The 14,184-nt window shown below is 41.4% G+C and overlaps 1 protein-coding gene across 1 annotated transcript; it reads left to right on the top strand.

Annotated features, from left to right (window-relative positions):
• Nucleotides 1-64: 64 nt before the first annotated feature.
• On the top strand, nt 65-8,050 carry LOC146607995 (ras-related protein ralB-B-like). The gene is made up of 5 exons (XM_085348226.1): nt 65-157; nt 5,085-5,250; nt 5,339-5,547; nt 7,119-7,293; nt 7,380-8,050. The coding sequence occupies exons 2-5, from the start codon at nt 5,137-5,139 to the stop codon at nt 7,485-7,487; spliced, it is 606 nt and encodes a 201-aa protein (XP_085204352.1). The 5' UTR covers nt 65-157; nt 5,085-5,136; the 3' UTR covers nt 7,488-8,050.
• The last annotated feature ends 6,134 nt before the right edge of the window (nt 8,051-14,184 follow it).

Below are 14,184 nucleotides of genomic sequence, written 5' to 3'. Positions count from 1 at the left end.
CCGCCTGCGATTAGCTGAAAGAGTGGGTCGTCCTCGCGAACACAGACGATCTTCGCCGAGTCCGTGTACAAGGTGGGGCGCACAGTCTGCTGGAGAACTTGTAAAAGTTGTGCGTGAAGCGGATTTCTGAGTGAACGGCAGGAAAACACCTCAGCAGGTGAGTGAGTGGAGTCCGACCGTGCTGTTCACCCCGGCACGGTCCGCCTCTGCCTCGCGGGCAGCGTTTTAACGGCGGATTCTCGCTCAGTTTCCCCCTGTGGAGGAACAGAAATCGTTATCTGTCGCTGCTTTACGGGCAGCTTTGAGTGGCAGCGCGACCGACCAATGACAACAGGCCTGTCCGCGCCCGAGGCCAATCAGAGATGACGTTTGAGGGACGGGGGCAGAAACCGGGAAGAGCAGTGTCTGTTTAGTGTCTTGTTGAGACTCGTTTCCAGCTGTTTAGGACAGAGAGGAAGCTGAAGTTGAGTGTTGATAGGAGCACATATAGTTCCTCTTTGAGCTCAGCCAGCCGTGTTATTAATCTATGGCTAATTTCGGAGCTTATTTACAGCTCCAGCTTATCTCTGCCCGCATGTCGAGCAACTGGAAAGGTCACTGACGAGAGGGTTTTTCCACATACCTCCCATACTTATCACTCATGCAGGGTGTACAGACCTGTATCACTCACACCTGAAGCTAACGACCCTTTTCCACGGCAGGAACTTTCCCCATGAGCTTCTAAGGAACTGGCCCTGCTCTCCTCCTAGTACTTTCCAGCAGTGCAGACACTTTCAGGGCTGGATTTTTACCCCTCAGTGTGCTTAAGGGGGCTCTACTTTCTGTCTGATGTTAGAGCTGATGTAACGTTGTCAGTGATTACAAATGTTGATCACTTATTTGTCCAATCCTGAATCAGAAACTTGGATCGCATATCGGTGACAATCAGTCGATCTGTTGAGTTCAGTTCTGCAATTTTTCTGTGTTTACAACACCACAAAGCTATCACAGTGTGAAGCACGCTAACAGCAGAGACTTTGTAAGAACTAGAGCTTTGTATAGGGGTGTCAAACATCAGGCACTGAGGGCTAGAATCGGCCTGGCAAAGGCTCTAATCGGCCCCACTGAACAGCTTTTGGAACAAGTGAAGAAGGGCATAAATGTTGGACTTGTACCTGTATTTTCACAGGTTTTACAGCTTTTCCCGCTGATAAAGACCTCCTTGTAGCCATTCATGTGCCACCAGAGTAAATAAGTTACAAATAAGCAGTTAAATGTCAGAATTTCAGATTTATTCCAACACTTCTTTATGTAGAAAAACTGAGACATGTTGATGAAATTGCACTTCTTGTTTCTTACATTAAGATATCTCTGGGATTACATGTGTGCTTCAGCTTATTTAAACTGACAAAAAAGGCGAGTTTCACTGAGCTGGCACACTTAAGGGCTACTGTAAAAATGAGTTTGAGATTCCTGGTCTAGTAGAACGTTTGTTCAATGTTAAGCCACGTCCACTCAAGCCGCTACCAGTAAAGGCGAAGGAGACCACTGATTGCCTTGTGAGAAGCCTGAAATATCATCTAGCGACATGAGGGCTGAACGATTTTTATTTTTTATTTCTTAAAACTAACCCATGAGTATGTTGTTTTTGGCTATATGCCGAAAACAACATACTCCCCTTCAAAGCGAAGCACAATGTTGCTTTTTGTGTGAATGGAACTTAACAAACACTGTAAATAACGGCAGTGAAGACTCTCACACTGAGCTGGAATCAGCCAGGGGACAGTAAATGAGGCAAATACATCTTTACATTGTCAGTAACCTACAGTTGATATTCACAGCCAAGTTAACTCCATCCAATTGCAAGTGGAAAAAGTCTGATTGGTGAGTTCATAATCAAAACGCAGGGGAGCGAAGACGAGGACCTCGATGTTCAAAATGTCTGTGAAAACTGTAGCACGAACAAACCAGGAGATTTTTCTTATTGAGGAGTTCTTGAAACGTCTTCATTGCTACCAAACCATATCGTCTTTGTGTCAGGGCCGCGAACGTAAACTGAAGCACAAGAGGAACGCAGCAAGGCCAATATCTCTCAGAAAGATAAATATGTGATTATCTCAATCAGCTGAAGAATGGAAAGCATCCTGTTGTTTCCTCTGTCTGCTCATTTGTTTGGCACCTGAAAAAAATCTCGTTACTCACAGTAAGGTTCTTATTTTTAGAAGAACCTTTGTTAGGAGACGTAGCTCCATAATCACAACAAGCTAAATGACAAAATATTCAAATATTACCGCCCCGCCACACCAAATCTGTAGTCTTCACTAAATTAGGTGCAAATGCAGCTTCAGCTCACATAGTGATCGAAGTACGTTTATCACATATGTGTCTAAGCATACACAGAAGCACCCAGACTTTAATTTTCAAAATAAAAGCATTAACCTCTTTATAAAACCAACAGAGCATAAGCATATGCATGTACATGTAAAGCCTTCAAACTGCTGACTTAAACCACAGACTGTCCGTCTCTGAGGATATGAAACAGAAAAACGGCGTCACTCTGTACCAGTTTCTTTGGATCTCAGAGGAAAGCATAAAAACTCAGCTGTGTGTTTGAATTTTTCTGAATCCTCTAGAGCAGAGGCGGCAAATTAACCATAGATCCTGGTCCACAAACAGCCCAATTTGACCTAAAGTGGGCTAGACCAGTGAAACCACTGCGTAACAACCTGCATTTAAAGGGAAAACCTCAAAACGTAAATGTATAATAACAGTACAGTCTGCAGGTCACAGTGGAGAAGCCTTAAACGTTCACATGTAGAGCAGGACTGTAATTAAAGCAATAATGCTTCATTTTTGCCATTTTTGACTTTACGCATTTCATTAATTCCCCATCCTTAATAGGTTGAAATCACAACTTCACAGTGATTAATTTCTTTATTTTTTTATCTGAATTTTATTTGAAGATTCCAGGAAATCCCCTTTATTAAAAATATACTTTTCTTTTGACTTTTTGCCAATGCTTTCCTGATAAATCATGATCCCAATATTTGCCAAAATAATTATTCAAGCAGCGTGTCCAGGTCTTAGAAATAGCAGGTTCCTGGTAGTCTTAGGCATTTGTGCTGAAGAGAACTTGGCTTCTTTGTTTTTAAGGTTCTTGAACATGGTTTTCATCTCATTGAGAGGTTTCATCTGCTCTAAAAGCTGATTGGTAGTTCCAGGTGTTCACCCTACAGTGGAGTCACAGGTTGTCCTATGAGTTGTTGACCCATCCTGTTGTCATCATATGAGTTGCTAAGGAGTGAGTGGTAGTTGAATCACCTGGTAAGGAATCTCAAGACTGCGTCACACCTTAGGTTCAATGCAGAAGTATAATTATGTAGATTCTGTGACGCTGCCTGCGCAAGTGACCAACATCATCATTGCATTTATATCTGTGTCAGCGTGTAGTTGCATATCTAGGAAGGTGCACATCATATAGTGGCTTAGAGCTGGGCGATAGAACGATAACGATATGTATCGCGATATAACTTTTACTCGATAGAGAAATTAAGCTATCGCGATAGACCTCGCCGCTCTTGTCCTCTTAAAATAAAAAAAAAATTAAAAAAATAAAAGTTTAGCCAATCCAAACTAAGTAGCGCAGCGCCGAACCAATCACAGCCGCAGCGTCACGTCGCGTGACTTGTTACGTACAGCACAAGTGCCAAGCCGCACGTGTGTTTGTTTGGGAAGCAGCCAGCGGGTAATGGAGCCAGCGCGTAATGGAGGAAATGAGTGTGCCGACTAGAAAAATCAACCGAGCGTGACCGAAGAGAAAACAGATGATGGTTTCAATGCCGGAGAGATTGTCGAACGGAAGAGCCATAGAAGTTCCGTAGTGTGAAGGTATTTCGGCTATTTCAAGTCTGACAAAAAACAGAGTAGCGTGCACTGTAAATTGTGCCGAAAGCAAGTCTGGAAATACAATAAACTGGTGCATGCATCACACTGTGCGCCACGTTATTGTTTCGGTGAAAAGAATTTCTACAATACTGTTAATTCTACTCTCTGCAGTGTTTAAATGCTTACATATACACACAGTTACTGTCCGTCCACACATACGACTCTGTTCTGCTTCTATGCCGCAGCTTTGTTTACTTTTTCCCACCGAGGCTTCTAGACTTCTGATTGGCCAACATTTCGGTACGGTTAGGAATCTAGCGCCACCTGCTGCTTTGGCATGTTCATAGCAGCGTTTTCCTTCATTTCTGCCTTTATGTGTGGACGGGATTATTTTTTAAAACGAAAACGGAAAATCTCCGTTTTCAAAAATACCCGTGCACGTGTGGACGTAGCCTCAGTCTCTGACTGGAAGCGCTAATTCGTCATTCGGCTTTTGTCAGACTAAAGTAACTGTTAAAACTGTTTGAAAAGCTAAGCTATACAACAAGGAGAGATTGAGAATTTCCTTTTAGTTCTCAGTTTATTTGATATTGACAAAAGTTAGTCAGTTTTGTCTGTTCTTCTGTAACACAAACTAAGATTTATTTTTACAATTAATATTTTGTTTCTAAGTGGAATTGACAATTTAGTCTGTTTTGTTTGTTCTATTTTGAAACTTAAACGCTTTAGCGGCTGCCTTTTGTGTAGTTTGCAATATTTGCCTTTATTTATCTGAAAAAGTCTCATGTTCCTTAAGTACATCTACCCTGTTGAACTTATTATAGGAAATAAATATTTAAATCAAAACAAGCTGCTGATTATTTCACATTTTACTTGTGAGCAACGGCACATTTAAATCTTACAAATATAGTTATTTGGCTTATATCGTGATAGATATCGTTATCGCCTGAAATGAAAAAAACATATCGTGATATGAAAAAATCTCATATCGCCCAGCTCTATAGTGGCTTATAGTGTCGTGGTTAACAAGTTTGCCTGACACATGAGAGATCCCCAATTCAAGTTCAGGAGGAGACGCAAAGCGCTGTGACGGTTGTGTCAGGAAGGGCATCCAGCATAAAAATCTGTGCCAAACCAAACGTGGGGTTTTTTGTAAGTCCCAAAATGAATGTGTGAGTCTTTTCATGTCCTTTCCTGCTGACCTCTGCTGGTCTCTACAGGTCGTCAGAACTCGAGAGCAGAGCTGTGAGCCACCTGACCTAGACCAGAGTCATGGCCTCTGGTAAGAACAAAAACCAGAGCTCTCTGGTTCTCCACAAGGTGATCATGGTGGGCAGCGGCGGTGTAGGGAAGTCAGCCCTAACCCTGCAGTTCATGTATGACGAGGTGAGACTCGAGAACTACATTTTCCATCAGCCCTTCCCTCTGTGCTGTTTCTTCTCCCCAGTCACGTGACCCTTGTTTTTGCTCGCAGTTCGTGGAGGACTACGAGCCCACCAAAGCCGACAGCTACAGGAAGAAGGTGGTGCTGGACGGCGAGGACGTGCAGATTGACATTTTGGACACGGCGGGTCAAGAAGACTACGCAGCCATCAGGGATAACTATTTCCGCAGTGGCGAGGGCTTCCTGCTCGTCTTCTCCATCACAGAGCACGAGTCATTCACAGCAACGTCGGAGTTCAGGTCAGTGTCTGAGTCTTCTTAACAAGCAGAGGTACATTTTAATCGACTTATGTGGAGTAAAATCTCCACAGTAATATACAACCAGGCAGTGAAAATGACTGTGTTTAAAACATTTTTAAAAATTCAGCCCTGGGGAAAAAAAAATCACATTTACATGTTGACACGAAAACTGAGCTGTTAAACTCAAAAGAACCACACACAGGTCGCTTTTAAGTCAACAGATTCCTCCCATTCCTTCCCATAAAGGCTGGACTTTAGATCAAGCGCAGCACACAGCTAGCAGCTACAGTAAAGAACTGCTGACAGCTTTCAGTAAAAACTAGAAAGGCAAACTTTAAGTCGTGATCCAAGTTTAAACAGGTGAGTCATAAAAAAGAGGAAATCACTGCTGTACAGCTGTTGTGACGGAAAATTAGAGAACAAAAAGTGTTTGCTTGCTCTTTTTTTTTTTGGAGAGTGCTGTAAACATGTTTATTTCTGTTGTAAATTCAGACATTTTAACGTGGGAATCTGTGGAGATCAGTGTTGGTCAAGTTACTTGAAAAAAAATAACTAGTTACTAATTACTTATTACGTCTCCAAAACAGTAATCCCGTAACTTTACTGATTACTTATTTTCAAAAGTAATGAGTTACTTAGTTACTTTTCATACACAACCTGAATACGTAATAAAGCAACAGACCTTTCAGCCCAATTCTACTTTTTCTGCATAATCTATCATATAAAATGTAATCAAATGAAAAAGCCTCTCTTTAAAACTTCTTTTAATCTTTTAACTTTATACACATTGCTTCAAGCAAAAATTAAATTATGTGCAACTGTGTTTGACTTTTAAATGTTAAACATTTGTTTAACATTTAAAACCATTTTCTGCATATTCCAGCATATAAAATAAAATAATGTTTTGTTTTTACACTCTTTCAAATAGATGCATGTAAAACACAGCGAAAAATAAATAAAATGAAAGATTCAGCGATACTAAGCCCCGTCGCTCTTAAATCTATTGTCACCTGTTTAGCAGGAGTGGGGAGGGTGGAGTGTTGCCTGGTGCCGCAGCGGTCATGACAGCAGGGGGATCTTGGGGTTTGTGATTTTCACATTCCCGTGGCGGCTTGCTACATGCTTGCTCAGATTTGAAGTTTGATTTTTCACTGCCATGGGCGTTGCACGCGCTTACGTCATTGTCATGAGACACTCTCACAAACAAAATCACAACAGTTTAGTAACGCAGTAACGCAGCATGCTTACAGGAAAGTAACAGTAATCTAATTACTTTTTGCAATAGTAAGCTTTTACATTACTCGTTACTTGAAAAAAGTAATTAGATTAAGTAACGTGTTACTTGTAGTGCGTTACTGCACATCTGTAGTGGAGATTGACTCACTGTTGGACCCAGCCTCTTGTTGACATTCTAAGAACTGCAGCTTCATTTTCTACCACTGATAAAATGAGAATATTTACTTTAACAGACTAATGAGGGCATCAATGTTTAATAGTCTTGTCTCAAAGAAACTTTGAGGACCATTAATGTAGAGTGACCTGTACTTTGAAAATCTCTCTTGTATTTTCAGGGAGCAGATCCTGCGGGTGAAAGAAGAGGAGGCCATCCCTCTCCTTCTGGTGGGGAACAAGTCAGATCTGGAGGATCGGCGGCAGGTTTCTGCTGAAGAGGCCACGGCAAAGGCAAGCGAGTGGGGCGTCCAATACGTGGAGACCTCAGCCAAGACGAGAGCCAATGTGGACAAGGTAGAGAACAAAAGAAACAAAACAAAGAGCTCTGACCTTTGAGACAAGGCTCTGACCAACAGTTAATCCATGTAATCTGTCTGCAGGTGTTCTTTGACCTCATGAGGGAGGTCCGCAAGAAGAAAATGTCTGAGAGTAAAGACAAAAATTGGCCGAGTGGCAAGAAGAAGAAGAAGCACTGCTGCGTACTCTGAGCTCAGCGGCAACGCGACCGTGTGCCAAAAACCAAAGAAAAGGAAAACTTCTCTGAGAGAGACTGAAGCAGCTTCAGATGAGCAGCTGCAAATGCACTCGATACGTTCACTCCTCACTTGCCAAACACAGAGCACAACACTCTTGTTTCTCTTCTTCTTTGGCGTCTGCTTGTTCTCCACATGATACTACTCACTCTTTGTGCACAGCTGTGAATGGCCCAAAGTATGTGGACACGTCTGCTATATGTCTGGTATTAACGTGCTGCTCATGTCAGCATCTGAGGGCTGTGGGGCAGATTGAAATCGTGCTTTATCTACACAACAATCAGATTACTTTAACTCTCCTCACTGCCAGCTGTGTCCACAAACATATGGCACATGTAGAAGACCACAAGTTTTTTTGTTTTTTTTTTCAATAACAGAAGCAGGTCCGTCAATTGTTTGTAAAACTGGAGTTCACAGGAAGCACACAGTCTTTTTATGTGGAGAACAAACAGGTTCGTACACTTCAGAGTGTTTTTCTTTCTCTCAAATCTGAATTTTGTTACTTAAACTGGTGTCTGTGCTCCCACTTGTTTTAAAACCTAATTTTTCTCGTTATTTAGCTCTTTTGTATGTCTGTTTTCAGTATTACAGTATCAGACATTCCTCATATCTGATTATACCACTTCCAGACACTCCTTTTGTAATAAGCTTTCACTTCCTTTATGAATAAAGTCATAATTTATAATCAAAGTTTCAAAGGGAATCAGCCCTTTAAATCTTTGCATCATCTGCATATACTCTAATTAATTACACATTTAGCTCAATTAAAGCTGGAATGTGTTGGTTGCTGTCGGCTTGTAGATAAACTCTTCTTAATGTGATAATAAAATGAATAATCAAATTTACAGTGTTTGCTTTATTAAAAAAGAGATTAGCATAATCACAGCTCCACATCTAGCACACTGTCGTCTGTCAAAAGTCACTGATACATAGTTTTCAGTCTGTTTCTGTCCAAAATGAAAGCAGAAGTGTACAACTTTGTTTGTTTTTTAAAGAAATGGTTCAGTCAGAATAGAGAATAAATAGAAACGTTGTCATCTTAATCAGCTAGACCTAAATCATCTTTTTCATGGATACCTTGATGTTAAACTTTATTGTAACACCGGGCAGAATGACCACATCGATCATTTCATTCGAGCTGAATGAGTCCGGACAGGTTTTGCCTCTGTTTGTTTGATTTTGGAAACTGAAGGATCATTTGGACCTGAAAACACAAGAGACAAGCTGTGATGTTGAGTTTTTAAGATAATCTAGGCAGTGTGTGGTTAATGTGATCAAGGCTGAAGCAGTGACACCCAACTGTTGGTAACAGTGAGTGCAGTGAAAGAAGAGGAAGACATGACGGAGAAAGGTTGCACGGCCCTCACTACTGACTTTTACATTCTCCATAATGTTCTGAAGTGCTTGAGTTGAGGGAAACTGAACTGTGACCGTGTAAAATGAATGTATAAACAGAATGAAAGGATCTAGAAAGCTCACAAACCCATATGTTGTTCACATTAGAACAAAGAAAACAAATCGAATGTTTAGACACACTTTGGACTGAAGAGGATAGCATCATTAGGCTTGTTATTAACGCTTAGTTCAAAGCCTACATCTCTCTATGAAGGTGCATCAGTGCTTATGGAACTGGCAGGTTGCACATCTGGAAAGGCACCATCAATGCTGAAAGGTGTGCATCTATGCGCACCGCATACAGGGAGTGCAGAATTATTAGGCAAATGAGTATTTTGTCCACATCATCCTCTTCATGCATGTTGTCTTACTCCAAGCTGTATAGGCTCGAAAGCCTACTACCAATTAAGCATATTAGGTGATGTGCATCTCTGTAATGAGAAGGGGTGTGGTCTAATGACATCAACACCCTATATCAGGTGTGCATAATTATTAGGCAACGTCCTTTCCTTTGGCAAAATGGGTCAAAAGAAGGACTTGACAGGCTCAGAAAAGTCAAAAATAGTGAGATATCTTGCAGAGGGATGCAGCAGTCTCAAAATTGCAAAGCTTCTGAAGCGTGATCATCGAACAATCAAGCGTTTCATTCAAAATAGTCAACAGGGTCGCAAGAAGCGTGTGGAAAAACCAAGGCGCAAAATAACTGCCCATGAACTGAGAAAAGTCAAGCGTGCAGCTGCCAAGATGCCACTTGCCACCAGTTTGGCCATAATTCAGAGCTGCAACATCACTGGAGTGCCCAAAAGCACAAGGTGTGCAATACTCAGAGACATGGCCAAGGTAAGAAAGGCTGAAAGACGACCACCACTGAACAAGACACACAAGCTGAAACGTCAAGACTGGGCCAAGAAATATCTCAAGACTGGTTTTTCTAAGGTTTTATGGACTGATGAAATGAGAGTGAGTCTTGATGGGCCAGATGGATGGGCCCGTGGCTGGATTGGTAAAGGGCAGAGAGCTCCAGTCCGACTCAGACGCCAGCAAGGTGGAGGTGGAGTACTGGTTTGGGCTGGTATCATCAAAGATGAGCTTGTGGGGCCTTTTCGGGTGGAGGATGGAGTCAAGCTCAACTCCCAGTCCTACTGCCAGTTTCTGGAAGACACCTTCAAGCAGTGGTACAGGAAGAAGTCTGCATCCTTCAAGAAAAACATGATTTTCATGCAGGACAATGCTCCATCACACGCGTCCAAGTACTCCACAGCGTGGCTGGCAAGAAAGGGTATAAAAGAAGAAAAACTAATGACATGGCCTCCTTGTTCACCTGATCTGAACCCCATTGAGAACCTGTGGTCCATCATCAAATGTGAGATTTACAAGGAGGGAAAACAGTACACCTCTCTGAACAGTGTCTGGGAGGCTGTGGTTGCTGCTGCACGCAATGTTGATGGTGAACAGATCAAAACACTGACAGAATCCATGGATGGCAGGCTTTTGAGTGTCCTTGCAAAGAAAGGTGGCTATATTGGTCGCTGATTTGTTTTTGTTTTGCTTTTGAATGTCAGAAATGTATATTTGTGAATGTGGAGATGTTATATTGGTGTCACTGGTAAAAATTCTCACAATTCAGATGTTCTCTACAGAAAAGGGCAGAGCAGGCTGTACCTGCTGTGGAAACTCAGGTTTTTTGGAGTGGAGGGCCCACTCCTTAAGACCTTCTATGACTCTCTGGTGGCCTCAGCCATCTTTTACGGTGTGGTCTGCTGGCGCGGCAGCATCTCCGCCGGGGACAGGAAGAGACTGAACAGGCTGATCCGGAGGGCCAGCTCTGTTCTAGGATGCCCTCTGGACCCAGTGGAGGTGGTGAGTGACAGGAGAACGGTGGCTAAGCTGTCATCCCTGATGGACAACATCTCCCACCCCATGCAGGAGACTGACAGCACTGAGCAGCTCCTTCAGTGGCTGCGGCACCCACGATGTGGGACGGAGAGATTTCGCAGGTCTTTCTTCCAACTGCTGTCAGACTCCACAATATGGTCTCAGCAGATGACCACAAACATGCAGACAGACACACACATCCCATACACAATTGTAACTGCCTCACTGATGTGCAATATTACCAAGTGCAATTTTTCCTACTATAACAAAGCATTTCATTCTGTTTTGTACAGTATTTGTTCTTTTTTGTATAGTACTTTATTGTATTGTATATAGTATTTTATTCTTGTTGTATTGTATGTTTTTCTATTTTATCTTATCCTATTCTCTTACCTTTATTCTTTTTCTATTCTCTTATCTTGTCTTGAGGTGAGAGAGCCAGTTAGCTTCTGTATTTTCAATGTTCGGCCACTAGATGGCACCCTGACGTCATTTTTTGATCACCACAACAATCTGAAGCGAAAAAGAAAAAAAAAACCATCATCTTCATTCTAACTGGAGTCTCACGTGTTGAAAATAAAAGTGGGCAAAGGCTCAGAAATCAGCTTTAAACATCCGTTTGCTCTTAAAGTGAAAGAAAAGAAAGCAGCAACCATCTACCTCATGATATTAAAGATTTTCTGGTGATTGATTTCTGGTTTCAGGATATAAATCGTGTTTGTTTTGTGTTGAAAGCAAATAGACATATTGTGACTGCCCAGGCATTTATTTAAAGTGCTGCCTTTAGTCACCACGTTTCTGTCCTCAAATCTTTAGCAGGTTAAAATTATAAACAATTTTGGTGATTTTCAGTCACTTTATGATCTGACTGAGCCTCGCTCAGACCTTTTAAACTCATAAGAGTCACATGCACTTAGTGCAGGCTTCTTATTTTCCCCCTTTTTTACATCTGACTGATGCATTTAGAAACAGCAGAGAACACCAGCCTCTTTGAAGAACAGTGAAGTGGACATTAATGAAGATTATTTCTCTGTAAATTCTTCAAATCATGAAATCAGAAGATGGCTCTTAAAATCCAGTGCAAATTAATTAGATATTCCTTTTAATTAAGGAAAATAAGCAATAAAATTATTTTTAAAGAATTTGTGTATTTCAATATTTTTGCTTCATTTGAGCAAAGACTACATGAAATCAGAGGATGATTCCTAATACAGAAAAGATATTCCGTTTTCAGAAGAAGGAAAAATCAGGAATAAATGTGGTTTAAATAACATTACATTTATCACATTTATTTAACTGAATTTGAACAAATAAGTTTTGTTTACATTTGTTAAAGATGCTTAAACCCAGATCTTTTCCCCCCTTGTCCTGACTGTTTGTTGCCTTCAGACTCTCTAGGTTGTCATTTTTACTGAGGTTATAGTTCAGAATTAAACCAACATCTCTGTAAACTTTGGTATCAGTCTTAAATTTTTGATGGTGCTTTTGATCGAGGTTATAACATAACTGGGGGCTCGTCCGGGTTGTTTTGGACTCTCCTGGTGAGAAGTTTATTTGAGGTTCATTTGATCTCCACTGAAGCAGTTGTTTGTGTTTTTTGTGTTGTTGTTTTAGTTTATTGCGTTTGGCTATCTTGGGTGGAGGTAAACTTCAGTTTCACAATAAACTACAGCTCACAAGTTCAGTTTTTAAGCCTGGTACACCACTGAGGGCTGGGTAAGTGAAGTTAGTTTAATTGTTTTTAGGTGTCTTAGGTTGAGATTTGCTCAAAGTTAAACCACTGATACTGAATTTTGTTGGAAATTCTGAGAGTGGTTTGAGATCATTTGATAGTTATGGTCTTGTGGTTTCATCAGGGAGACGTTCAGCCGAACTAAAGTGGGCTTTAGTTACAGCTTTGTAGTGAGGTGGGTGTTTTTGTACCACAATCTTTAGTGTTTAGGAGAGGTTGGCGACTCCTGATGCTGCTCCTGGTCCACTTGCTGCCTGGGCAGTAACTGTGCTTTGTGTGCGCTGAGTCACACTTGTGAAGATCATTGAATGGGCATGGTTCCACATTTTGTGGTTGGCCACTAGGACATTTGCGTCACTGAATTTTGTTGATATGGTGACTTGTTGCGGTACAGGACAATGGGTGACCACTGTTACTATTGTATGAGCCTCATGTATGTTTAGTGAAGTTTGAGACTCTTGGTTTTGCTGTGTGCCCCTCAGACATGCTCAAGCATGACCTGCTTCGGAGTCTTAGGCTTCTTTCCAGGGTTACAACATGTTGTCCCTGTTGCTCTTTCAGGTGCAGAAGAACCGTATGACTCAAGAGTGGCTTTTCCGTCATTTCTTTAGGACCCATTTCTTTATGCTCCTCTCCAACACCTACTTTACACTTGACAAAGTGTGGATCTCGTCATGTGGTCTTTTATCTTTTGCTAAGGCAGTTAAATCCTTCAAAATCAAACCAACGTTTCTTCACCTTATGTTGGGGCGTTTAAGCTGGGACGTAACACTTCTTCTGAAAATAAATAAAAGCAGGTTTAAAAGTCTCTGCTTTTAACATTTTTCGTCTTAAATGACCAAAATAAATCCAAGTTAAAGCTTAAAGTGAGGGGGTTTTTTGTCTTTGAAGTCACAAAGAGTTGTTACAATCGTAAAACATGTTTAAATGTGTTACGATTTCAACATGTTTAGCACCGCATGAATGAAGGAATTTAGGTAAAATACGATTGTGATGAGATTTTTTACCTTTAAAGTAAACGTGTGACACCTGACAGGTGAAATCCAGCTGTCAGACCTGTTTCCTGTCGGCTCGCTGTAACAACTCAAAATCGTGGCTCGGTCTAAAAGCTGGGTACTTTGACAGCAGCGTGTCTCTAGTTTGCGTTTTGTAAAAGTGAAAGTACTTTTTGCCACCGTGGGATTGATCCTTGTTTCCTTCTTTGTGGTGTTTTTGGTTGAAGATTCATCTTAATTTAAAACTCTTTTACCTTAACTCTTAAATAACCAACAAAATGAACTTGTTGTGATGTGCAATGAGGTGAAGACAATAGCTGACAGAAGAGTTTGGATCTCTGCTCTTATCACACGCCGACTAAAGCTGCACAACAACAATGAAGGCCGAACTCGTCCAACCTGAAACTCTCCTCCTCCTCCTCCTCCTCCTCCTCATCATCATCATTAGTCACTCTGCTCCCTGACCGCTTTTGTTTTCTTTGGGGTTTATTTAACATTTGTCTTGTTGTTTCTGCTCATTTCGTGCAGCTCAGGTTGCAGATTCTGCTCCACCAGGCTTCATAAACACATCAGGAAACTTTTCAGATTATGTTAAGAAGCTTCCTCATTCAGGCTGCATACATCAAACATCGCCAAAAAAACAGAAAACCCTCAG

This window comes from Diplotaxodon limnothrissa, linkage group LG23, assembly GCF_057381915.1.
Source record: "Diplotaxodon limnothrissa isolate DT_005_m linkage group LG23, D_limnothrissa_male_GT1.1, whole genome shotgun sequence".
In the NCBI taxonomy this organism is placed as follows: Eukaryota; Metazoa; Chordata; class Actinopteri; order Cichliformes; family Cichlidae; genus Diplotaxodon; species Diplotaxodon limnothrissa.
Note: the sequence above shows the minus strand (reverse complement) of the source record. Positions and strands in the feature narration are given on the sequence as shown.

Coding starts and splice junctions, on each gene's coding strand:
- LOC146607995 (XM_085348226.1), top strand. CDS start 5,137: ATGGCCTCTGGTAAGAACAAAAACCAGAGCTCTCTGGTTCTCCACAAG. Junction 5,251..5,338: donor TGCAGTTCATGTATGACGAG/GTGAGACTCGAG, acceptor TTTTGCTCGCAG/TTCGTGGAGGACTACGAGCC. Junction 5,548..7,118: donor ACAGCAACGTCGGAGTTCAG/GTCAGTGTCTGA, acceptor TTGTATTTTCAG/GGAGCAGATCCTGCGGGTGA.